Here is a 25,141-nt window from a genome sequence, read left to right on the forward strand (position 1 = left end):
ATTTTGTGATAATTTAATTGGTTATAATAAAAGGGTTATTTATAAAGCATTGTTATGCGGCATTTTTACTTATCATAAGAGCTTAACAATGTCAATAATGAAACAAAATATTATAAAATTAGGTTTAAGCTATTAATTAATTAATAATGTCAAAAATATATATGGGGAGCCGACAGAACCGACTCGCCACAGTAAGAAGAGCCATTAGAGCCGCATCTCGAAAAGGAGACGAAAATCCCATCACTGGTATTGACGTCATATTTCCATATGCAATGTGTGACCAGGGTCAAATTATAAATTTAAAACTGATGTTCGATACGATAAGGTTTAATATGACGTCATTAAAACATATAGCCGACGCCATAACGCTCCATTATTTATTTGGGTGGGGCTTTTTAATCCATCAAACGTGATAAAATTTTGACAAAAGCTTACATCCTTATTTTTTCTAGATACAAAAAAATCTCCAAGTTTCTCTTTAAAACAAAATGACATTGTAACTGATTCTGTTATTTGTTTCAAATTATATTAACCGGTTTAACTCTACCTATGTAAAAGCTTAATGAAAACATGAAAAAAATACTTTTAATATTAACTATAAACTAATATTCATACATTGATTGATCTTGATTTTAGAAAGTATTGTTGATTATTATTGTCTTCAGTAATTTAGTGTTTCTTTTGTCTTAGTTGTATTTTTCTCTTTTCTGCTGCAGCTGTTGATAGGTTTATTTTAGTTTCTAACCTGCAAAGAATCAACCAGAGACACAAATTTTCTACAGAATAGGAAAACTGAAAACCGCTGTCAAACACTGTCTGGGATCAACTCTCCCAGCTCTTTGTCTGCACTTCTCTTTTATTAGAAAAAACAAGGAAGGAGGTTGGGCTTTTTCACATAGTCACACAAAGAATTTGACCAATGACCTTTTTCTACAGGGTGTTCTGGAACCTTCTGTGGCCATGCCCTTAAAAGGGCATGAGGCTGACCACAACTAATCAGTTACACATGGAGCTGATAACACAGGAATGTGCAAACGCCTCTTGCCTCCAGGCAAACATCCTAAAAATTGTTAATAATGTATCACAGAATAAAAGGAGTCAAGTAAACAACACACAAAATAATAATATGAAAACATAACCTTTCAAATAAACTCACAAGTAAATGAACTTAGATAATTTTTCTAACAGCTGTCTTCTATTATTACTGTCTACACATAGTTATATTATTAGTGTCTTAGAAAGTAAGTAGAACATTTGCCTTTCCTGTGAAAATGTCGTGTTAGTGCTGAATGTTACTGCCGAAAATTGTAGAAACATTTGAGTTCAACTGCAGAACACTTGCTGAAATGAAATGAGTAGAAGCAGCAGGAAAAAGTTAAACTGTGCAAATCTGTCAGCTAAACTGAATAACTTAAAATTACATCCAACATCCCTCCTTAAAACTTTGAATATGACATAGTAATGCTTACAAAGGTAAAATATAAGGTCATATATTGAATAATTTCAGTATTAAAGAGAGTAATAGCATTTAACCCATCTAGTGCACTAGAAAGAAACTACAGTATTATTTAAATACCGGTAGAAAATTCAAATAGATAAAACCGGTAAAAGTAGTGATGTTACGTGATGTGCCGAGGCTTCGAGGCGTGTGTCGAGTAATGGAGGGGGCGTTTCCGTAAAGCGCGTATCGAGGCTTGCTTCATTTAGGGGAGGAGCCGAAAACGATGACGTCCGAAGCCTCGCTGCCTGGCTGTACCACGTGACTGCTTCGGGAAGTGGCTCAGATGTTGGCGAGGGGTTTGACAGCTTTAGAAACCCCACAGGCTCCATTCAAAATGTGGGTTGTTGTAGGCGAGTTGCGGTCAGTTGAGAGAGTGGATAGAGTTTTGATAGTTTGGATAGCAGAGTTTGGATAGTGGTTATTTAGTTTGAGACAGTTAGTTTGGTGTTTGGAGAGTTTAGTAGAGAGATAGATAGATAGATAGATAGATAGATAGATAGATAGATAGATAGATAGATAGATAGATAGATAGATAGATAGATAGATAGATAGATAGATAGATAGATAGATAGATAGATAGATAGATAGATAGATAGATAGATAGATAGATAGATAGATAGATAGATTTAGGAGCGCGAGGATAGGAGTAGGATGGAGCCGGCGAGAAAGAGGAGGATTTCCCCTATGTGGGAACATTTCGATTTGATAAGCCCTAACAAGGTAAGGTGAACTGAACATTTGCAGATGCATTAGGTTTGCTTATGAGGAACTGTATTTTTCGCTGTTTCTTATTTTCTGTAAAGGTGAGGTGTTTATTGTGCTTCAAGGAGTTGGGGTCCAATAATAACACCTCATCCATGTAGTGTCAAAAAAGAGAAATCGTTTGAAACCAAAAATTGTGGAGAAATTGTTGTTTCTTAATAAAAATGCATGAAATCATCCAAGTTACACAAGCATTAGCCTATTCACTACCCCCTCCCTAGTTCCACAAGCACTTTCACTGTCCTCTGCCTGATTAAGCCCATGCCATTTTTCTAGAGTCACAGAAAAACATTATTACACAACATGCCATATCACATGACACTACTATTTTGGGAATAATTACACACAGAGGATACATTCAAACAATATTTTATTATACACATATGTGTATACATAATTTATGTAGACAAATGATTTCGTCCTACACCTTTTGTGACGTCATTCCCAAGAGCCATAATAGACAAAAATTCAATGCATCACACGTGTTAAGATACAGCTGGCTGTGATTATACACCTGGCCAGTAGGTGGTTTCGTGTGCACATGAAGCTTCAAGAAATGGACCCTTTCTCGAACCAGTTGGCTCAAGTGGTTCAATGCCTCATGAGGCTTCATCTCACCATCACAAGTTAAAAGTCATTTACACTCGACCACCAGCACCGCACAATTCAGTGAACAAGCCGGTGCTGATCGGCTCTCAATAAGCCACAGGATGGGCGGAACCAGCGGTAACTCCGAACAAAGCAGCAGCGATCATTGTGGATATACGGAAACTATAGGAAAGGTTCTGATCTGGTGGAGTGAAGAAACTGTGAAACATGTTGCGGGATGTAGGAGATACGAATCAGAAGACAATATTAACTTTGGATTTGTGGAAAACTGGAATACTAATATTGTATTTGTTTTATTTAGATAAAGTGGAAGAGAAGATTTTACGTCTTTCAAAGAGAACTGGCACTGTATGAGAAATCTTTAGATGTGATGATCGTAAGATCCACAAGGTGGCGGTAATGCAATGACATGAATGAACGACAGTCATAAAATCCCAAAGAAGAAGAAGAAGAAGCCATAGAGGACGGCACGTGGTCTGTTTGGTTGAATGTTCGACTGTTTCTCTAAACGAGTTTATCAACGAGCCGTTAACTGCTGCTGAAGAAACATTCACAGAGTTTAAAGAAATCATCGTCAAGTCGGAGGAAGAGATGGATGATCATCGCAGACTGCTGGATTTCTCCCGGAGGCCCCAGATAATCTTACACCGAATAGGTAGGAACCACCAGCGTTTGGATGCAGGTTAAGGTCTAAATGTCTGCACCTTTCTGTATGAGGATCATTTTAGTAAATGTTCTTTTCCCGTTTAAATGTTTTGTTAACCGGTAAATGAACGCAGGAATCACAATTACGCTGTGAAAATGGCTTATTGATGTAGAAATAAAATGACCTTTTTTATGGCTTTTCCTCCTTTAACTAATCAAACTTACTTTTGAAAACAGGAGAAATGTGAACAATGCAGCGCAAGGTTAGTAAAGCAAACAGCATGAAACAATAATAGTGTGTTAGTAGCTGTAAAATGTAATAATTTGTAATAAATAAATTGTAGTGGCGATTGTTTGTCAAACCAAACATCCTATAAAAGTTCAGTCAACAAGCCACTGCTGCACTGAGGTGATGCTTCGTACGAAGGTAAAAGAAGTTCAATGTCCAAAAAACTTGAAAATTGCTTTTATAGTTTATTTTTTCAGTTTGACAAGCAAATAACAAAGATCAAACTTTTCATTAGTGATGTGTTGAGTAATGAAGCGGGTAAGACAGAGAACTCGCCTAAACCTGAGCAGTTAAAGTTTTTATTTTTTAGTAATAAATCGTTGTCCCTGGTGACATAGCGAGTAACAAGCCAATCACAACCCTCTTTTCTTTTTGTTTCTAGTTTTCTTTTGGATCCAGCCATTGTTTCATACAACCAGATTAATCAGAATTTATGTATCAGAATCACAAACATTTTAAACTTGTTTATTCATTGTAAAGCTTCATGTTGTTTTCACGTTGCCTATTTTACATATATTGTCCAGTTGATGTCACAGTAGAGCAAATGAAGCACCGCGGTGCATCGGCTCATGAGTCGAATGATTGGATGGAGTTCCTCAGGGCTTCATGAAGCTGCATCTCACCATCACTACTTTTCATTGTTTCCTCTCCTGCTCTGGTCAAAACCCACAGGCCCAACCCAGTGCATGCTGGTCCTATACCAGTCCCTATACTTACAGAAAATGGACCCACAGTTCTTAATGTCTAACTTACAAAAGTAAATAATAAACACAAAGCAACAAAAATTAAACAATTATTAACCTACAAATAAACTCTGTAAATAAATCCCAAAAATATAAAGTGAACTAAAATCAAATTTTAATACAAATAAAAGTAATAAAAATAAATATCGTGAAATAATACAATTTACTGTTAAATATGAACAATAATCCCTACTAAAATTAATTTTGTAATAAATAAAATATATTTTTAAGATCCGATCATTTGAGAATTCTCCAAATGTCAGCTGGATATATCAACTGATCTGTATCTCTGTCTACGCTCTTGAATTATCAATTGGTTTTTTTTGTTCATTTCTGTATTAAACGATAAACAATTTCTCCCATTTACTTCAGTAAAGTTAACAATTACTCTTTTTCTCTGTTTTCTTCTCCAGATTCCCTGAAGTGTAACGTTTATAACCAGGAGAGGAGATCCACTCTGGACCAGGAGGAGTTGGAACCTCTGCAGGTAAAAAAGGAAGAGCCAGAAGATCATCAGATAAAAGAAGAGCAGGAGGATCTAAAACACCAGCAGATAAAAGTGGAAGAGAAAGAAGTTTACTGCAGTCAGGGTGAAGAACAGATTGAATTAAAACAGGAGACTGATACCTGCATGGTGGTTCCTGTTGATGAGCAAGCAGACCACACTGAATCAGAACCAAACAGGAACCAAGTCATCTTCCAGGAAGCTGCTGAAGCTGAGATCCAAAATCAGGAAAGAAGAAAACCTTTCTCATGTGTCATCTGTAAAAAGCGTTTGACTTTCAAATCTGTTTTTGATACTCATATGAGAACTCATACGGGTGAAAAGCCGTTTTCATGTGTGACCTGTGGAAAATGTTTTAGTCAAAAACAGGATGTAACTAAGCATATGATGATTCACACTGGTGAAAAGCCGTTTTCATGTGTGACCTGTGGAAAAAGTTTTAGTATAAAACAGCATTTAACTCGGCATATGATGACTCACACAAGTGAAAAGCCGTTTTCATGTGTGACCTGTGGAAAAAGTTTTAGTATAAAACCGACTTTAACTCGGCACATGATGACTCACACAAGTGAAAAGCCGTTTTCATGTGTGACCTGTGGAAAAAGTTTTATTCAAAAACAGAGTTTAACTGAGCACATGATGATTCACACTGGTGGAAAACTGTTTTCATGTGTGACCTGTGGGAAAGGTTTTAATCGAAAACAGAGTTTAACTGAGCACATGATGATTCACACTGGTGGAAAACTGTTTTCATGTGTGACCTGTGGGAAAGGTTTTAATCGAAAACAGAATTTAACTAAGCATATGATGACTCACGCAGGTGAAAAGCCGTTTTCATGTGTGACCTGTGGAAAAAGTTTTAGTCGAAAAGACCTTTTCACTCGGCACATGATGATTCACACTGGTGAAAAGCCGTTTTCATGTGTGACCTGTGGAAAAAGTTTCAGTCAAAAACAAAATTTAATTCAGCACATGATGATTCACACTGGTGAAAAGCCGTTTTCATGTGTGACCTGTGGAAAAAGTTTCAGTCAAAAACAAAATTTAACTCAGCACATGATGATTCACACTAGTGAAAAGCCGTTTTCATGTGTGACCTGTGGAAAAAGTTTCAGTCAAAAACAGCGTTTAACTCAGCACATGATGATTCACACTGGTGAAAAGCCGTTTTCATGTGTGACCTGTGGAAAAAGTTTTATTCGAAAACCGGATTTAACTCAGCACATGAGGATTCACACTGGTGAAAAGCCGTTTTCATGTGGAAATTGTGGAAAAAGTTTTAGTCATAAACAAAATTTAATTCAGCACATAAGGCGTCACACAGGTGAAAAGCAGTAGAAGTATTTTCCATACATGTTCTATGTTGAGGTTCACTATAGAACTGATTTGGTTTAAAACTAGAATGAAAGACTGGAGGGGTTTCATGTCTATAAAGCTGAAAATTTGTTGTATTTGTTAAATGTGATCATTTGGATACTTGGAGATGTGCAACCATGACACATTTTCCTTCATTGATGTTTTGTTTTGTCTTTTTTGGCATATTCTGTATCAAAAAATAACAATGATAAACTGTATGTTATTGTATTAAAATGCTGTTTATGTCAAACTGTATGTTGTGTGTGTACAACGTGAAGAGCAGAGGGCTCAGCACACAGCCCTGAGGAGTGCCAGTACTGATGCTGATAGATGAAGAGGCTTGGGGGCCCACTGACTATTTCATGCATTAACAGAGTTTGACCGGACATGGACTCCCTTCCAGAACATTCTCACATGATTGGACTTGAGGGATTGATTTGTATTATTCTGTACAATAGAGAGAGTTAGTGGGGTTTATTTTTTTAAGTTTTTAAAATCAACAATAGAATGTACAGAATGGTTGAATGTTTTCAAAAAATCTGCAAGAAAAGCATTTGATAGTTTTGTCTTTAAAGTAAAATGAGATTGAATCTGATTTCATTTCTTTCAAATTACATTAACCAATTTTACTCTACCTAATTTAAATCTTTTCAAATAAAATAAAAATCATTTGTACTTTAAAGAAAATGCAAGATTCACCACAAACTAATATTCATGCATTGGTTACACAAAGTACATGTGATTTTTTTCAAGTATTTTCTTTTTTCTCTTGTTTTACCTGTAATATTTAGCTTTTTTCTGCTGAAGAATTTAGAGTACTGTCTTTTCATGTTTGTGTATTTTAGAAAGAAATAAAAGTAACATTTCACTCAAGATGAAAAGTTTTGAGTTTTCCTTTAGTGTATGTGGTTGTAGCCACTGTGGTTCCTGTAACTGATGGGAACAAGGAGGACTTTGAGTGGCGCAGGAAAAACAAAACACACAGAAATATATCGGATTTAGAAAAGGCGGATTTGGGCATAAACTACTATGTGAATGGTTCGGTTGGAAATGGAGATAGGAAATGAGGAAGACATGGATTTTGAAGGCCAGTGGGGAGAGGAAGAGGGAGAGGACATGGAAGAAATAAGATAGATGAAAAAGTAAATTGGCGATATTCATGGTAGTAAACAAGAACTGGAAGGAAGTAGTTCAGAAGAAGAAAGGATAGTTAGGAGGAAAGTTGTGAGGGAGGAATTTAAAGTAATATAAAAAATTAAGAACTGGGATGTGCTGTGGTGGCGCAGGGGTTAAGCACAACCCACATATGGAGGCCTTAGTCCTCGACGCAGGTTCGATTCCCGGCCTGGCGACCTTTGCCGCATGTCTTCCCCTTTTCTCATTACCCACTTTCCTGTCAATAAACTCAAATAAAGGCCACTAGAGCCAATAAAACCTTTAAAAAAAAAAATTAAGAACGAAGAAGAACAGGATAACATTAGCCCCATTGTGGCGTCAAGAGAAAGAAAATTGGAGATGTTGAAATGGTAAAGATTTTGAGAGATGGAAACTTATTGGTAGTTTGTAGAAATGAAGAACAAAAGAATAAGGCTTTGAATGTGGATAATATCTGTAAAAAAAAACTATTGGAGAAAAAAAATCATGGGAGAAATAAAAAAAAATTGGAGTGATTTATGGGATCCCTCTAGATGAAAATCTGTGGCGGTACCAGTGTGATCCAAATGGGTAACTTGAATTTAAGACCATAAATTTAATAAATATAAGGTCGCAATAATTCTACTTAAAAAGTTACCTTTAAGGCACACAGGCCCGCTACAGATGAGGCTTGAGACAATTTCACCCAATTCAATAATTTAATTTATTGCATAATTGTTTTCATTCTAGTCGAAAAAAATACACCAATTTAAAACCACACACATTAAAATAACAGTTATGGCTCAACTCAAAGATGGCTGTGCAAATCAGGGTAGTGGCCTACAAAAACCAAACAAACAAGAAGAATACAAGAAAATCGTGCACCAAACCAGAAGGAGTACCACCACCCGGAAAGTCCAACACCACGAGCCGACCGTTCCTGTCAAAATAAAGGACAGGAATAATGTACAGTTATTATAAAATATTATAAAATATTATTTATTGTACAGTTATTATAAAATAACTGTACATTATTTCATAATTATACAGTTCAGTCCACGACAAATCAAGCAGCAATAGTCCAAACTAAGAACCCGTCCTGGGTCGAACCGCCACGCCGCCCAGAGCGGCACCAGAGAAGGATCAGTACCAGCTGGTCACAAACCAGCCCGAATCAGCCACACTGGACGAGGGGCAGGAGCCAGTTTTACCCCGACCAGGACGGCGGGCATGAAGCCAACAACCAGGGCGACGGGTAGGCAGCCGACGACGGATAACCAAGGTAACAGGCGGCCTGCCAGCCAGGAACGGAACAACAGGACAACCGGCAAGCAGCCGGCCGAGGACAAACAGCAGCATCTATCAAACATACATGTCAAAAATAGAATCTGGAGGCTTAAGAAGAATGAGCTTTTCACTCACCACTGAGCTCTGTGTAGTGTCTCTGGCAGGCACCTGGGTATACAGGTAAAGCTGAGCTAAAGCTACGCTAACAGACATTAAGGGTGTGAGAAGCTTCTTACCACAAGAAGGATCGATCAGCGATTAGAGTCATCATCATTCAAGCGCGTATTAGTATGCGAGATCTGAACCGGAAGGAAAACATGATGACGTCCACCAGGTGATGGAGGGCCCTTTACGTATATACAGACAGCGCCACAACCAATTAAATTCAGGCACTTGTGTGGTGCGTTCAGAGCCCACAGGGCATACTGCCACATCTTGATAAAATTAGGAGAAGTATTGTAGGTGCAAGGTTAAGATTTGGACATACAGGACTTAATTGTAAACTTTATAAAATTCAAAAGCATACTACTGGCAAATGTGATTACGGTGGAAACATGAAACAATAGAACATGTTGTATTAGAATGTCATAAATATGAAAGAGAGAGAAGATATATGAGGAGAGAGTTTGAATGTATTCATTAGATATTTTGCGGAAGAATTTGGGGAGAAAACATATCCAGATAGTTATTCGATTTTTAAAGAAAACTAAACTAATTCATAGAATTTGATTATAGTAGGTGTGTTTGTGAACATGTGTATGATATAGATGGTAGAATACAAAGTTATGTATAAGTATGTGTAATTGTGCGTGTGTATATATATATATATATATATATATATATATATATATATATATATATATATATATATATATATATATATATATATAAAATTCCCTTCTCACCCACCGCGGGTGGTTCTTATCCTCTGAGCTCGGGTCCTCTACCAGAGGCCTGGGAGCTTGAGGGTTCTGCGCAGTATCTTGGCTGTGCCAAGGACTGCACATTTCTGGACTGAGATGTCTGATGTTGTTCCTGGGATCTGTTGTAGCCATTGGTCCAGTTTGGGGGTGACTGCCCCGAGGGCCCCGATGACCACAGGCACCACTGTGGTCTTCACCTTCCAGGCCCTCTCCAGTTCCTCCCTGAGGCCCTGGTATTTCTCTAGTTTCTCGTGCTCCTTTTTCCTGATGTTGCAGTCGCTTGGTATTGCTACATCTACCACAACGGCTTTCCTCTGTTGTTTATCCACTACGACAATGTCTGGTTGGTTTGCCATTACCATTTTGTCTGTCTGGATCTGGAAGTCCCACAGGATCTTAGCTCTGGCGTTCTCCGCCACCTTTGGGGGTGTTTCCCACTTTGATCTCGGGGTTTCCAGTCCATATTCTGCACAGATGTTTCTGTACACTATGCCTGCAACTTGGTTATGTCGTTCCATGTACGCTTTCCCTGCCAGTATCTTGCACCCTGCTGTTATGTGCTGGACTGTCTCAGGGGCCTCCTTGCACAACCTGCACCTTGGGTGTTGTCTGGTGTGGTAGATCTGGGCCTCTATTGCTCTGGTGTTTAGGGCCTGTTCCTGGGCGGCCAGGATGAGGGCCTCTGTGCTGTCCTTGAGTCCAGCTTTTTCCAGCCATTGGTAGGATTTACTGATATCAGCCACTTGGGTTATTTGCTGGTGGTACATCCCATGTAGGGGCTTGTCCTGCCATGATGGTATCTCTGGCACCTCAACCTCCGTTCCCTGTTGTCTGAGATATTCACTGAGCACATTGTCTGTTGAGGCTTTGTCCCTGATGTATTTATGGATCTTAGTTGTTTCGTCCTGGACTGTGGTTCTCACACTCACTAGTCCTCTGTCTCCTTCCTTGCGGCTCGTGTATAGTCTCAGGGTGCTGGATTTGGGATGGAATCCTCCATGCATTGTTAGTAGTTTTCTAGTCTTAATATCAGTGGCTTTTATCTCCTCCTTTGGCCAGCTAATTATTCCAGCAGGGTATCTGATTACTGGCAGGGCATAGCTGTTTATTGCGCGGATTTTGTTCTTGCCATTGAGCTGGCTTCTCAGGACTTGCCTTATTCACTGGAGGTATTTAGCTGTGGCTCCTTTCCTTGTGGCCTCATCGAGGTTGCCATTTGCTTGTGGTATACCTAGGTACTTGTAACTGTCCTCTATGTCTGCTATTGTTCCTTCTGGGAGTGAGACCCCTTCTGTGCGGATGACCTTCCCCCTCTTTGTGATCAGCCGACCACACTTCTCTAGTCCGAATGACATCCCAATGTCCGTGCTGTAGATCCTGGTGGTGTGGATCAGTGAGTCGATGTCGATATATATATATATATATATATATATATATATATACACTAATGGTAATACAAAGTAAAAAAAGAAAAAAGTATCGACTTAATTATAAAACTAATCAATTGAATGGATAAAATGATGCAACAGATTCAAATTAGATACAATAATTGTGACTCAACATGTTCGTCTTGGAGTAGCTTTGCAAATGCTGCTGCTGGAACAAAACGCAGCGTTATATATATATATATATGTGTGTGTGTGTGTGTGTTTGTGGGGGGTGGTTGTATGTATAGGTAGGATTTATTAATTTATTATTATTTATTTATTTATTATTTGTATGTTTTTTGTAGAAATTATATTTAGATGTGTGTAAAAATAGACCATCAAGAACCACACTCCATACCAGTAAGAGGCAGTAGTGCTACTTAAAGTTTGTTGCCAACCGCCAGTAAATCCAAGAAGAAGAAAAAAAAACAAAAAAACAAAGAGGACGGCACGTGGTCTGTTTGGTTGAATGTTTGAGTGTTTCTCTAAAAATATCTTCAGTCCAGCTTAAACGAGTTTATCAACGAGCCGTTAACTGCTGCTGAAGAAACATTCACAGAGTTTAAAGAAATCATCGTCAAGTCGGAGGAAGAGATGGATGATCATCGCAGACTGCTGGATTTCTCCCGGAGGCCCCAGATAATCTTACACCGAATAGGTAGGAACCACCAGCGTTTGGATGCAGGTTAAGGTCTAAATGTCTGCACCTTTCTGTATGAGGATCATTTTAGTAAATGTTCTTTTCCCGTATAAATGTTTTGTTAACAGGTAAATGAACGCAGGAATCACAATTAGGCTGTGAAAATGGCTCATTGATGTAGAGAGAAAATGACCTTTTATGGCTTTTCCTCCTTTAACTAATCAAACTTACTTTTGAAAACAGGAGAAATGTGAACAATGCAGCGCAAGGTTAGTAAAGCAAACAGCATGAAACAATAATAGTGTGTTAGTAGCTGTAAAATGTAATAATTTGTAATTAATAAATTGTAGTGGCGATTGTTTGTCAAACCAAACATCCTATAAAAGTTCAGTCAACAAGCCACTGCTGCACTGAGGTGATGCTTCGTACGAAGGTAAAAGAAGTTCAATGTCCAAAAAACTTGAAGATTGCTTTTATAGTTTATTTTTTCAGTTTGATAAGCAAATAACAAAGATCAAACTTTACATTAGTGATGTGTTGAGTAATGAAGCGGGTAAGACAGAGAACTCACCTAAACCTGAGCAGTTAAAGTTTTTATTTTTTAGTAATAAATCGTTGTCCCTGGTGACATAGCGAGTAACAAGCCAATCACAACCCTCTTTTCTATTTGTTTCTAGTTTTCTTTTGGATCCAGCCATTGTTTCATACAACCAGATTAATCAGAATTTATGTATCAGAATCACAAACATCTTTTACTTGTTTATTCATTGTAAAGCTTCATGTTGTTTTCACGTTGCCTATTTGGGGCCTGCCCATAGCAATGCATAGGGATGCAATCTCTATGCATTGCATGGCAGGCACCTATTGTTCTACACCTCAAAATAACTGCTGCTTAGACTCAAAATAGACAGAATTTTGTCTGCCTCTCTGAGCTGCTCTTTAGAACCACAGTGATGGCAGAATGTCAGAACTACAGACATGGTGAAACAACTGCTATAAACTCATTGCATCTCTGAATAGTGATGCCCCACATGCTACTGACAGCATTCACATTGAATACACATTGAATTAGTATGGCCATTTAATATGAAGCTTACTGAAGATTTCAAAATAAAAGCCTTAATATTCTTCTAAGGTTAGTGCACTACCATCGGCAGTGAAATAATGTTAGCCTGCATTATCTTTGCTAATATCTTTGCTGCATTAGTCTTTTAGCTTAAATAAGCTATTAGCTAATTTTCTTACTTATTAGCCATGTTTAGTATACCGAATGGAGTAAGTAAAGTACAGACAACATGCTAGTGATGCCCCACATGCTACTGACAGCATTCATGCTAACATTAGCATTTTGGCTAATTTTAGCTGATACACTTACTTTATTATACTGAATGGTGCAAGTACATGTTAGTAAACATTCTGGTCATTCTCCTCATATGATTGCAGCTTTCTTTAGCATTGATACTAATTTTTAGATGGATGGAGTTCCTCAGGGCTTCATGAAGCTGCATCTCACCATCACTACTTTTCATTGTTTCCTCTCCTGCTTGGGTCAAAACCCACAGGCCCAACCCAGTGCATGCTGGTCCTATACCAGTCCCTATACTTACAGAAAATGGACCCACAGTTCTTAATGTCTGACTTACAAAAGTAAATAACAAACACAAAGCAACAAAAACTAAACAATTATTAACCTACAAATAAACTCTGTAAATAAACCCCAAAAATATAAAGTGAACTAAAATCAAATTTTAATACAAATAAAAGTAATGATAGTTCCAAATTAAGTAATATCTTGAAATAATAAAATTTAGTAGTAAATATTAACAACATTGGCAACTATTATTAATTTTATAATAAATAAAAAATATTTAATATCCATTCATTTGAGAATTCTCCAATTGTCAGCTGGATTTGTCGCCTGATCTGTCTCTCTGTCTACGCTCTTAAATTTTTCGGTGTGGGTTTTTTCATTTTTTTCATTTCTGTTGTGAACAATGAACAATTTCTCCCATTTACTTCAATAAAATAACAATTGCTTTTTTAATCTGTTTTCTTGTCCAGATTGCCTGCAGTGTAACATTTATTACCAGGAGAGGAGATCCACTCTGGACCAGGAGGAGTTGGAACCTCTGCAGGTGAAACAAGAACAGGAAGAGCCTGAAGATCATCAGATAAAAGAACAGCAGGAGGATCTGAAACACCAGCAGATAAAAGTGGAAGAGAAAGAAGTTTACTGCAGTCAGGGTGAAGAACAGATTGAATTGAAACAGGAGACTGATACCTGCATGATGGTTCCTGTTGATGAACAAACAGACCACACTGAATCAGAACCAAACAGGAACCAAGACATCTTCCAGGAAGCTGCTGAAGCTGAGAACCAAAATCAGGAAAGAAGAAAACCTTTCTCATGTGTCATCTGTGAAAAGCGTTTGTCTTTCAAATCTGTTTTTGATGCTCATATGAGAACTCATACGGGTGAAAAGCCGTTTACATGTGTGAACTGTGGAAAAAGTTTTCGTCAAAAATCTAATTTAGCTCGGCACATGATGATTCACACAGGTGAAAAGCCGTTTTCATGCGTGTCCTGTGGGAAAAGTTTTATTCAAAAACAGAATTTAACTCAACACATGATGATTCACACTGGTGAGAAGCCGTTTTCATGTGTGACCTGTGGGAAAAGTTTTATTCAAAAACAGCATTTAACTCAACACATGATGATTCACACTGGTGAGAAGCCGTTTTCATGTGTGACCTGTCGAAAAAGTTTTAGTGGAAAACGGGATTTAACTCAGCACATGAGAATTCACACTGGTGAAAAGCCTTTTTCATGTGTGAACTGTGGAAAACGTTTTAGGCATAAACCGACTTTAACTCAGCACATGAGAATTCACACTGGTGAAAAGCCGTTTTCATGTGTGAATTGTGGAAAATGTTTTATTCAAAAATTTATTTTAACTACGCATATGATGATTCACACTGGTGAAAAGCCGTTTTCATGTGTGAACTGTGGGAAAAGATTTTGTCAAAAACAGCTATTAACTGAGCACATGATGATTCACACTGGTGAAAAGCCGTTTTCATGTTTGACCTGTGGGAAAAGTTTTAGTCGCAAATTCAGTTTATCTCAACATTTGAGGCGTCACACAGTTGAAAAGCCGTAGAAGTATTTCTCATATATGTCCTATGTTGAGGTTCACTATAGAATTTATTTGGTTAAAAACTTGAATGAAAGACTGGAGGGGTTTCATGTATTTAAAGCTCAAAATTGTTTTATTTGTTAAGTGTGATAATTTGGATCTTCACCTTTGGATACTTGTAGATGTGCAACCATGACACATTTTCCTTCATTGATGTTTTATTTTTCTGGCATATTCTGTATCAAAAAACAATAATGATAAACTGTATGTTATTGTATTAACATGCTGTTTATGTGAAACTTTATGTTGTGTGTGTACAACATGAAGAGCAGAGGACTCAGCACACAGCCCTGAGGAGTGCCAGTACTGATGCTGAAAGATGAAGAGGCTTATTTTCAATTATTTGCTTTTTTTCTCTTGTTTTAGCTGTAATATTTTGCTCTTTTCTGCTGCAGCATTTAGATTACTGTATTTTTGTGTTGAAACGATTTTCATGTGTTTTTATATATGTATTTTACAAAGAAATAAACGTGTAACATTTCATTTATGATTAAAAGTTTTGAGTTTTCCTTTAGTGTATGTTATGCCTTATATTTGAACCCAGTAGATGGTGGTACTACAGCTATACTGGGTGTAGCCGCTGTGGCTCCTGTAACTGATGGGTTTCCGGTTCAAACTCTCCACATCCATCTCAGTTGTCGAGTCCTTGAGCAAGGCACCAAACCTGACTTGCCTGCCCTTAGTCAGAAGTCCAATGGCGCCGATTGTGTAGCAGCTGTTAAGTGGTGAAAATTAGGAGACCAAGGCGCGAACTAAGAGGAACAAAACAGCTTTATTAGCATCTGCAGATGGAGAACCAGTACAGATCAAAGAAAAAACAGTTCTGACTAGACAGAGTGAGACCGCGTCTCTTTATACAGAGCCTCTCACTCAAGAGAGGTGGGGATGGTAATTCTGAGAAGCTTAAGGGATAACCACCTTCAAAGAAAAGAACACACAACATGTGTCAAACAGGTAATGTTGTGAAACACCCGTGCTTAGGTTTCAACTACAACCCACTCTCTGCCCGCCATCAAAACTATTCGTCTTTATCTATTTTCAGGTTACTGATGTGCACAGAGTTAAAGTCGCTGGAACAAACACAACCTCAGGCTGCGGCAGCTGCAGAGTGGGGTTAAGCGCCTCCTGTCTAACTGATTTCAGCTCCCCTTGCAGCACAGCAGCTCAGAGGCACAAACAACTTCATGCAGGCTGAGGCCCTGTGTAATACACATTCATAATGTAACTTTCAATGTATAATGCTAAATCATAATAAGAAATAATAAAACAGTTAAAAACTGATCATTTCAAAATAAATTGAACCTTTCATATTAGTAATTTTCCACACAGCTTCTATCATATTGATCACGGGACAGCCACAGCAACAGGGGGCGCCACGATCTGGGCCAAACGCACCACCTTCAATCCTCAGAGCTAAAAAAAAACGAAATAAATACAAACTATTATTAAAATACCGGTAGAAAATTCAAATAGATAAAACCTTTAAAAGTCATTTACACTCGACCACCAGCACCGCACAATTCAGTGAACAAGCCGGTGCTGATCGGCTCTCAATAAGCCACAGGATGGGCGGAACCAGCGGTAACTCCGAACAAAGCAGCAGCGATCATTGTGGATATACGGAAACTATAGGAAAGGTTCTGATCTGGTGGAGTGAAGAAACTGTGAAACATGTTGCGGGATGTAGGAGATACGAATCAGAAGACAATATTAACTTTGGATTTGTGGAAAACTGGAATACTAATATTGTATTTGTTTTATTTAGATAAAGTGGAAGAGAAGATTTTACGTCTTTCAAAGAGAACTGGCACTGTATGAGAAATCTTTAGATGTGATGATCGTAAGATCCACAAGGTGGCGGTAATGCAATGACATGAATGAACGACAGTCATAAAATCCCAAAGAAGAAGAAGAAGAAGCCATAGAGGACGGCACGTGGTCTGTTTGGTTGAATGTTCGACTGTTTCTCTAAACGAGTTTATCAACGAGCCGTTAACTGCTGCTGAAGAAACATTCACAGAGTTTAAAGAAATCATCGTCAAGTCGGAGGAAGAGATGGATGATCATCGCAGACTGCTGGATTTCTCCCGGAGGCCCCAGATAATCTTACACCGAATAGGTAGGAACCACCAGCGTTTGGATGCAGGTTAAGGTCTAAATGTCTGCACCTTTCTGTATGAGGATCATTTTAGTAAATGTTCTTTTCCCGTTTAAATGTTTTGTTAACCGGTAAATGAACGCAGGAATCACAATTACGCTGTGAAAATGGCTTATTGATGTAGAAATAAAATGACCTTTTGTATGGCTTTTCCTCCTTTAACTAATCAAACTTACTTTTGAAAACAGGAGAAATGTGAACAATGCAGCGCAAGGTTAGTAAAGCAAACAGCATGAAACAATAATAGTGTGTTAGTAGCTGTAAAATGTAATAATTTGTAATAAATAAATTGTAGTGGCGATTGTTTGTCAAACCAAACATCCTATAAAAGTTCAGTCAACAAGCCACTGCTGCACTGAGGTGATGCTTCGTACGAAGGTAAAAGAAGTTCAATGTCCAAAAAACTTGAAAATTGCTTTTATAGTTTATTTTTTCAGTTTGACAAGCAAATAACAAAGATCAAACTTTTCATTAGTGATGTGTTGAGTAATGAAGCGGGTAAGACAGAGAACTCGCCTAAACCTGAGCAGTTAAACTTTTTATTTTTTAGTAATAAATCGTTGTCCCTGGTGACATAGCGAGTAACAAGCCAATCACAACCCTCTTTTCTTTTTGTTTCTAGTTTTCTTTTGGATCCAGCCATTGTTTCATACAACCAGATTAATCAGAATTTATGTATCAGAATCACAAACATTTTAAACTTGTTTATTCATTGTAAAGCTTCATGTTGTTTTCACGTTGCCTATTTTACATATATTGTCCAGTTGATGTCACAGTAGAGCAAATGAAGCACCGCGGTGCATCGGCTCATGAGTCGAATGATTGGATGGAGTTCCTCAGGGCTTCATGAAGCTGCATCTCACCATCACTACTTTTCATTGTTTCCTCTCCTGCTCTGGTCAAAACCCACAGGCCCAACCCAGTGCATGCTGGTCCTATACCAGTCCCTATACTTACAGAAAATGGACCCACAGTTCTTAATGTCTAACTTACAAAAGTAAATAATAAACACAAAGCAACAAAAATTAAACAATTATTAACCTACAAATAAACTCTGTAAATAAATCCCAAAAATATAAAGTGAACTAAAATCAAATTTTAATACAAATAAAAGTAATAAAAATAAATATCGTGAAATAATACAATTTACTGTTAAATATGAACAATAATCCCTACTAAAATTAATTTTGTAATAAATAAAATATATTTTTAAGATCCGATCATTTGAGAATTCTCCAAATGTCAGCTGGATATATCAACTGATCTGTATCTCTGTCTACGCTCTTGAATTATCAATTGGTTTTTTTTGTTCATTTCTGTATTAAACGATAAACAATTTCTCCCATTTACTTCAGTAAAGTTAACAATTACTCTTTTTCTCTGTTTTCTTCTCCAGATTCCCTGAAGTGTAACGTTTATAACCAGGAGAGGAGATCCACTCTGGACCAGGAGGAGTTGGAACCTCTGCAGGTAAAAAAGGAAGAGCCAGAAGATCATCAGATAAAAGAAGAGCAGGAGGATCTAAAACACCAGCAGATAAAAGTGGAAGAGAAAGAAGTTTACTGCAGTCAGGGTGAAGAACAGATTGAATTAAAACAGGAGACTGATACCTGCATGGTGGTTCCTGTTGATGAGCAAGCAGACCACACTGAATCAGAACCAAACAGGAACCAAGTCATCTTCCAGGAAGCTGCTGAAGCTGAGATCCAAAATCAGGAAAGAAGAAAACCTTTCTCATGTGTCATCTGTAAAAAGCGTTTGACTTTCAAATCTGTTTTTGATACTCATATGAGAACTCATACGGGTGAAAAGCCGTTTTCATGTGTGACCTGTGGAAAATGTTTTAGTCAAAAACAGGATGTAACTAAGCATATGATGATTCACACTGGTGAAAAGCCGTTTTCATGTGTGACCTGTGGAAAAAGTTTTAGTATAAAACAGCATTTAACTCGGCATATGATGACTCACACAAGTGAAAAGCCGTTTTCATGTGTGACCTGTGGAAAAAGTTTTAGTATAAAACTGATGACTCACACAAGTGAAAAGCCGTTTTCATGTGTGACCTGTGGAAAAAGTTTTATTCAAAAACAGAGTTTAACTGAGCACATGATGATTCACACTGGTGGAAAACTGTTTTCATGTGTGACCTGTGGGAAAGGTTTTAATCGAAAACAGAGTTTAACTGAGCACATGATGATTCACACTGGTGGAAAACTGTTTTCATGTGTGACCTGTGGGAAAGGTTTTAATCGAAAACAGAATTTAACTAAGCATATGATGACTCACGCAGGTGAAAAGCCGTTTTCATGTGTGACCTGTGGAAAAAGTTTTAGTCGAAAAGACCTTTTCACTCGGCACATGATGATTCACACTGGTGAAAAGCCGTTTTCATGTGTGACCTGTGGAAAAAGTTTCAGTCAAAAACAAAATTTAATTCAGCACATGATGATTCACACTGGTGAAAAGCCGTTTTCATGTGTGACCTGTGGAAAAAGTTTCAGTCAAAAACAAAATTTAACTCAGCACATGATGATTCACACTAGTGAAAAGCCGTTTTCATGTGTGACCTGTGGAAAAAGTTTCAGTCAAAAACAGCGTTTAACTCAGCACATGATGATTCACACTGGTGAAAAGCCGTTTTCATGTGTGACCTGTGGAAAAAGTTTTATTCGAAAACCGGATTTAACTCAGCACATGAGGATTCACACTGGTGAAAAGCCGTTTTCATGTGGAAATTGTGGAAAAAGTTTTAGTCATAAACAAAATTTAATTCAGCACATAAGGCGTCACACAGGTGAAAAGCAGTAGAAGTATTTTCCATACATGTTCTATGTTGAGGTTCACTATAGAACTGATTTGGTTTAAAACTAGAATGAAAGACTGGAGGGGTTTCATGTCTATAAAGCTGAAAATTTGTTGTATTTGTTAAATGTGATCATTTGGATACTTGGAGATGTGCAACCATGACACATTTTCCTTCATTGATGTTTTGTTTTGTCTTTTTTGGCATATTCTGTATCAAAAAATAACAATGATAAACTGTATGTTATTGTATTAAAATGCTGTTTATGTCAAACTGTATGTTGTGTGTGTACAACGTGAAGAGCAGAGGGCTCAGCACACAGCCCTGAGGAGTGCCAGTACTGATGCTGATAGATGAAGAGGCTTGGGGGCCCACTGACTATTTCATGCATTAACAGAGTTTGACCGGACATGGACTCCCTTCCAGAACATTCTCACATGATTGGACTTGAGGGATTGATTTGTATTATTCTGTACAATAGAGAGAGTTAGTGGGGTTTATTTTTTTAAGTTTTTAAAATCAACAATAGAATGTACAGAATGGTTGAATGTTTTCAAAAAATCTGCAAGAAAAGCATTTGATAGTTTTGTCTTTAAAGTAAAATGAGATTGAATCTGATTTCATTTCTTTCAAATTACATTAACCAATTTTACTCTACCTAATTTAAATCTTTTCAAATAAAATAAAAATCATTTGTACTTTAAAGAAAATGCAAGATTCACCACAAACTAATATTCATGCATTGGTTACACAAAGTACATGTGATTTTTTTCAAGTATTTTCTTTTTTCTCTTGTTTTACCTGTAATATTTAGCTTTTTTCTGCTGAAGAATTTAGAGTACTGTCTTTTCATGTTTGTGTATTTTAGAAAGAAATAAAAGTAACATTTCACTCAAGATGAAAAGTTTTGAGTTTTCCTTTAGTGTATGTGGTTGTTGCCACTGTGGTTCCTGTAACTGATGGGAACAAGGAGGACTTTGAGTGGCGCAGGAAAAACAAAACACACAGAAATATATCGGATTTAGAAAAGGCGGATTTGGGCATAAACTACTATGTGAATGGTTCGGTTGGAAATGGAGATAGGAAATGAGGAAGACATGGATTTTGAAGGCCAGTGGGGAGAGGAAGAGGGAGAGGACATGGAAGAAATAAGATAGATGAAAAAGTAAATTGGCGATATTCATGGTAGTAAACAAGAACTGGAAGGAAGTAGTTCAGAAGAAGAAAGGATAGTTAGGAGGAAAGTTGTGAGGGAGGAATTTAAAGTAATATAAAAAATTAAGAACTGGGATGTGCTGTGGTGGCGCAGGGGTTAAGCACAACCCACATATGGAGGCCTTAGTCCTCGACGCAGGTTCGATTCCCGGCCTGGCGACCTTTGCCGCATGTCTTCCCCTTTTCTCATTACCCACTTTCCTGTCAATAAACTCAAATAAAGGCCACTAGAGCCAATAAAACCTTTAAAAAAAAAATTAAGAACGAAGAAGAACAGGATAACATCAGCCCCATTGTGGCGTCAAGAGAAAGAAAATTGGAGATGTTGAAATGGTAAAGATTTTGAGAGATGGAAACTTATTGGTAGTTTGTAGAAATGAAGAACAAAAGAATAAGGCTTTGAATGTGGATAATATCTGTAAAAAAAAACTATTGGAGAAAAAAAATCATGGGAGAAATAAAAAAAAATTGGAGTGATTTATGGGATCCCTCTAGATGAAAATCTGTGGCGGTACCAGTGTGATCCAAATGGGTAACTTGAATTTAAGACCATAAATTTAATAAATATAAGGTCGCAATAATTCTACTTAAAAAGTTACCTTTAAGGCACACAGGCCCGCTACAGATGAGGCTTGAGACAATTTCACCCAATTCAATAATTTAATTTATTGCATAATTGTTTTCATTCTAGTCGAAAAAAATACACCAATTTAAAACCACACACATTAAAATAACAGTTATGGCTCAACTCAAAGATGGCTGTGCAAATCAGGGTAGTGGCCTACAAAAACCAAACAAACAAGAAGAATACAAGAAAATCGTGCACCAAACCAGAAGGAGTACCACCACCCGGAAAGTCCAACACCACGAGCCGACCGTTCCTGTCAAAATAAAGGACAGGAATAATGTACAGGTATTATAAAATATTATAAAATATTATTTATTGTACAGTTATTATAAAATAACTGTACATTATTTCATAATTATACAGTTCAGTCCACGACAAATCAAGCAGCAATAGTCCAAACTAAGAACCCGTCCTGGGTCGAACCGCCACGCCGCCCAGAGCGGCACCAGAGAAGGATCAGTACCAGCTGGTCACAAACCAGCCCGAATCAGCCACACTGGACGAGGGGCAGGAGCCAGTTTTACCCCGACCAGGACGGCGGCCATGAAGCCAACAACCAGGGCGACGGGTAGGCAGCCGACGACGGATAACCAAGGTAACAGGCGGCCTGCCAGCCAGGAACGGAACAACAGGACAACCGGCAAGCAGCCGGCCGAGGACAAACAGCAGCATCTATCAAACATACATGTCAAAAATAGAATCTGGAGGCTTAAGAAGAATGAGCTTTTCACTCACCACTGAGCTCTGTGTAGTGTCTCTGGCAGGCACCTGGGTATACAGGTAAAGCTGAGCTAAAGCTACGCTAACAGACATTAAGGGTGTGAGAAGCTTCTTACCACAAGAAGGATCGATCAGCGATTAGAGTCATCATCATTCAAGCGCGTATTAGTATGCGAGATCTGAACCGGAAGGAAAACATGATGACGTCCACCAGGTGATGGAGGGCCCTTTACGTATATACAGACAGCGCCACAACCAATTAAATTCAGGCACTTGTGTGGTGCGTTCAGAGCCCACAGGGCATACTGCCACATCTTGACAAAATTAGGAGAAGTATTGTAGGTGCAAGGTTAAGATTTGGACATACAGGACTTAATTGTAAACTTTATAAAATTCAAAAGCATACTACTGGCAAATGTGATTACGGTGGAAACATGAAACAATAGAACATGTTGTATTAGAATGTCATAAATATGAAAGAGAGAGAAGATATATGAGGAGAGAGTTTGAATGTATTCATTAGATATTTTGCGGAAGAATTTGGGGAGAAAACATATCCAGATAGTTATTCGATTTTTAAAGAAAACTAAACTAATTCATAGAATTTGATTATAGTAGGTGTGTTTGTGAACATGTGTATGATATAGATGGTAGAATACAAAGTTATGTATAAGTATGTGTAATTGTGCGTGTGTATATATATATATATATATATATATATATATATATATATATATATATATATATATATATATATATATATATATAAAATTCCCTTCTCACCCACCGCGGGTGGTTCTTATCCTCTGAGCTCGGGTCCTCTACCAGAGGCCTGGGAGCTTGAGGGTTCTGCGCAGTATCTTGGCTGTGCCAAGGACTGCACATTTCTGGACTGAGATGTCTGATGTTGTTCCTGGGATCTGTTGTAGCCATTGGTCCAGTTTGGGGGTGACTGCCCCGAGGGCCCCGATGACCACAGGCACCACTGTGGTCTTCACCTTCCAGGCCCTCTCCAGTTCCTCCCTGAGGCCCTGGTATTTCTCTAGTTTCTCGTGCTCCTTTTTCCTGATGTTGCAGTCGCTTGGTATTGCTACATCTACCACAACGGCTTTCCTCTGTTGTTTATCCACTACGACAATGTCTGGTTGGTTTGCCATTACCATTTTGTCTGTCTGGATCTGGAAGTCCCACAGGATCTTAGCTCTGGCGTTCTCCGCCACCTTTGGGGGTGTTTCCCACTTTGATCTCGGGGTTTCCAGTCCATATTCTGCACAGATGTTTCTGTACACTATGCCTGCAACTTGGTTATGTCGTTCCATGTACGCTTTCCCTGCCAGTATCTTGCACCCTGCTGTTATGTGCTGGACTGTCTCAGGGGCCTCCTTGCACAACCTGCACCTTGGGTGTTGTCTGGTGTGGTAGATCTGGGCCTCTATTGCTCTGGTGTTTAGGGCCTGTTCCTGGGCGGCCAGGATGAGGGCCTCTGTGCTGTCCTTGAGTCCAGCTTTTTCCAGCCATTGGTAGGATTTACTGATATCAGCCACTTGGGTTATTTGCTGGTGGTACATCCCATGTAGGGGCTTGTCCTGCCATGATGGTATCTCTGGCACCTCAACCTCCGTTCCCTGTTGTCTGAGATATTCACTGAGCACATTGTCTGTTGAGGCTTTGTCCCTGATGTATTTATGGATCTTAGTTGTTTCGTCCTGGACTGTGGTTCTCACACTCACTAGTCCTCTGTCTCCTTCCTTGCGGCTCGTGTATAGTCTCAGGGTGCTGGATTTGGGATGGAATCCTCCATGCATTGTTAGTAGTTTTCTAGTCTTAATATCAGTGGCTTTTATCTCCTCCTTTGGCCAGCTAATTATTCCAGCAGGGTATCTGATTACTGGCAGGGCATAGCTGTTTATTGCGCGGATTTTGTTCTTGCCATTGAGCTGGCTTCTCAGGACTTGCCTTATTCACTGGAGGTATTTAGCTGTGGCTCCTTTCCTTGTGGCCTCATCGAGGTTGCCATTTGCTTGTGGTATACCTAGGTACTTGTAACTGTCCTCTATGTCTGCTATTGTTCCTTCTGGGAGTGAGACCCCTTCTGTGCGGATGACCTTCCCCCTCTTTGTGATCAGCCGACCACACTTCTCTAGTCCGAATGACATCCCAATGTCCGTGCTGTAGATCCTGGTGGTGTGGATCAGTGAGTCGATGTCGATATATATATATATATATATATATATATATATATATATATATATATATATATATATATATATATATATATATATATACACTAATGGTAATACAAAGTAAAAAAAGAAAAAAGTATCGACTTAATTATAAAACTAATCAATTGAATGGATAAAATGATGCAACAGATTCAAATTAGATACAATAATTGTGACTCAACATGTTCGTCTTGGAGTAGCTTTGCAAATGCTGCTGCTGGAACAAAACGCAGCGTTATATATATATATATATGTGTGTGTGTGTGTTTGTGGGGGGTGGTTGTATGTATAGGTAGGATTTATTAATTTATTATTATTTATTTATTTATTATTTGTATGTTTTTTGTAGAAATTATATTTAGATGTGTGTAAAAATA

The 25,141-nt window shown here is 38.2% G+C and overlaps 2 protein-coding genes and 7 long non-coding RNA genes across 9 annotated transcripts; 6 read left to right on the forward strand and 3 right to left on the reverse strand.

Annotated features, from left to right (window-relative positions):
• Positions 1 to 3,476: 3,476 nt before the first annotated feature.
• On the forward strand, positions 3,477 to 5,113 carry LOC116731048 (uncharacterized). Its single transcript, XR_004341504.1, has 2 exons — positions 3,477 to 3,527; positions 4,963 to 5,113. It is a non-coding gene; the product is annotated as an uncharacterized LOC116731048 (long non-coding RNA).
• Positions 5,114 to 5,628: 515 nt separating this feature from the next.
• LOC116731630 (gastrula zinc finger protein XlCGF8.2DB-like) lies at positions 5,629 to 6,392 on the forward strand. The gene is made up of 2 exons (XM_032581447.1): positions 5,629 to 5,790; positions 5,875 to 6,392. The coding sequence occupies exons 1-2, from the start codon at positions 5,691 to 5,693 to the stop codon at positions 6,390 to 6,392; spliced, it is 618 nt and encodes a 205-aa protein (XP_032437338.1). The 5' UTR covers positions 5,629 to 5,690.
• Positions 6,393 to 7,926: 1,534 nt separating this feature from the next.
• On the reverse strand, positions 7,927 to 9,648 carry LOC116731016 (uncharacterized). The gene is made up of 3 exons (XR_004341470.1): positions 9,068 to 9,648; positions 8,967 to 8,999; positions 7,927 to 8,903 (listed from the first exon to the last, which is right to left on the reverse strand). It is a non-coding gene; the product is annotated as an uncharacterized LOC116731016 (long non-coding RNA).
• A 2,116-nt stretch (positions 9,649 to 11,764) lies between these two features.
• Positions 11,765 to 14,084, forward strand: LOC116730993 (uncharacterized). Its single transcript, XR_004341443.1, has 2 exons — positions 11,765 to 11,839; positions 13,883 to 14,084. It is a non-coding gene; the product is annotated as an uncharacterized LOC116730993 (long non-coding RNA).
• A 208-nt stretch (positions 14,085 to 14,292) lies between these two features.
• On the forward strand, positions 14,293 to 15,365 carry LOC116730984 (gastrula zinc finger protein XlCGF8.2DB-like; the record flags this gene model as incomplete). Its single annotated transcript, XM_032580560.1, has 1 exon — positions 14,293 to 15,365. A coding segment is annotated over one exon (690 nt), but the record flags the coding sequence as incomplete, so codon positions are not given.
• Positions 15,366 to 17,086: 1,721 nt separating this feature from the next.
• On the forward strand, positions 17,087 to 18,723 carry LOC116731047 (uncharacterized). Its single transcript, XR_004341503.1, has 2 exons — positions 17,087 to 17,137; positions 18,573 to 18,723. It is a non-coding gene; the product is annotated as an uncharacterized LOC116731047 (long non-coding RNA).
• Positions 18,724 to 19,039: 316 nt separating this feature from the next.
• On the reverse strand, positions 19,040 to 19,335 carry LOC116731059 (uncharacterized). Its single transcript, XR_004341517.1, has 2 exons — positions 19,240 to 19,335; positions 19,040 to 19,173 (listed from the first exon to the last, which is right to left on the reverse strand). It is a non-coding gene; the product is annotated as an uncharacterized LOC116731059 (long non-coding RNA).
• LOC116730998 (uncharacterized) lies at positions 19,072 to 19,413 on the forward strand. Its single transcript, XR_004341447.1, has 2 exons — positions 19,072 to 19,184; positions 19,335 to 19,413. It is a non-coding gene; the product is annotated as an uncharacterized LOC116730998 (long non-coding RNA).
• Positions 19,414 to 21,517: 2,104 nt separating this feature from the next.
• On the reverse strand, positions 21,518 to 23,239 carry LOC116731015 (uncharacterized). The gene is made up of 3 exons (XR_004341469.1): positions 22,659 to 23,239; positions 22,558 to 22,590; positions 21,518 to 22,494 (listed from the first exon to the last, which is right to left on the reverse strand). It is a non-coding gene; the product is annotated as an uncharacterized LOC116731015 (long non-coding RNA).
• Between the last annotated feature and the right edge of the window lie 1,902 nt (positions 23,240 to 25,141).

Source organism: Xiphophorus hellerii, chromosome 13 (genome assembly GCF_003331165.1).
Source record: "Xiphophorus hellerii strain 12219 chromosome 13, Xiphophorus_hellerii-4.1, whole genome shotgun sequence".
NCBI classification, from domain to species: domain Eukaryota; kingdom Metazoa; phylum Chordata; class Actinopteri; order Cyprinodontiformes; family Poeciliidae; genus Xiphophorus; species Xiphophorus hellerii.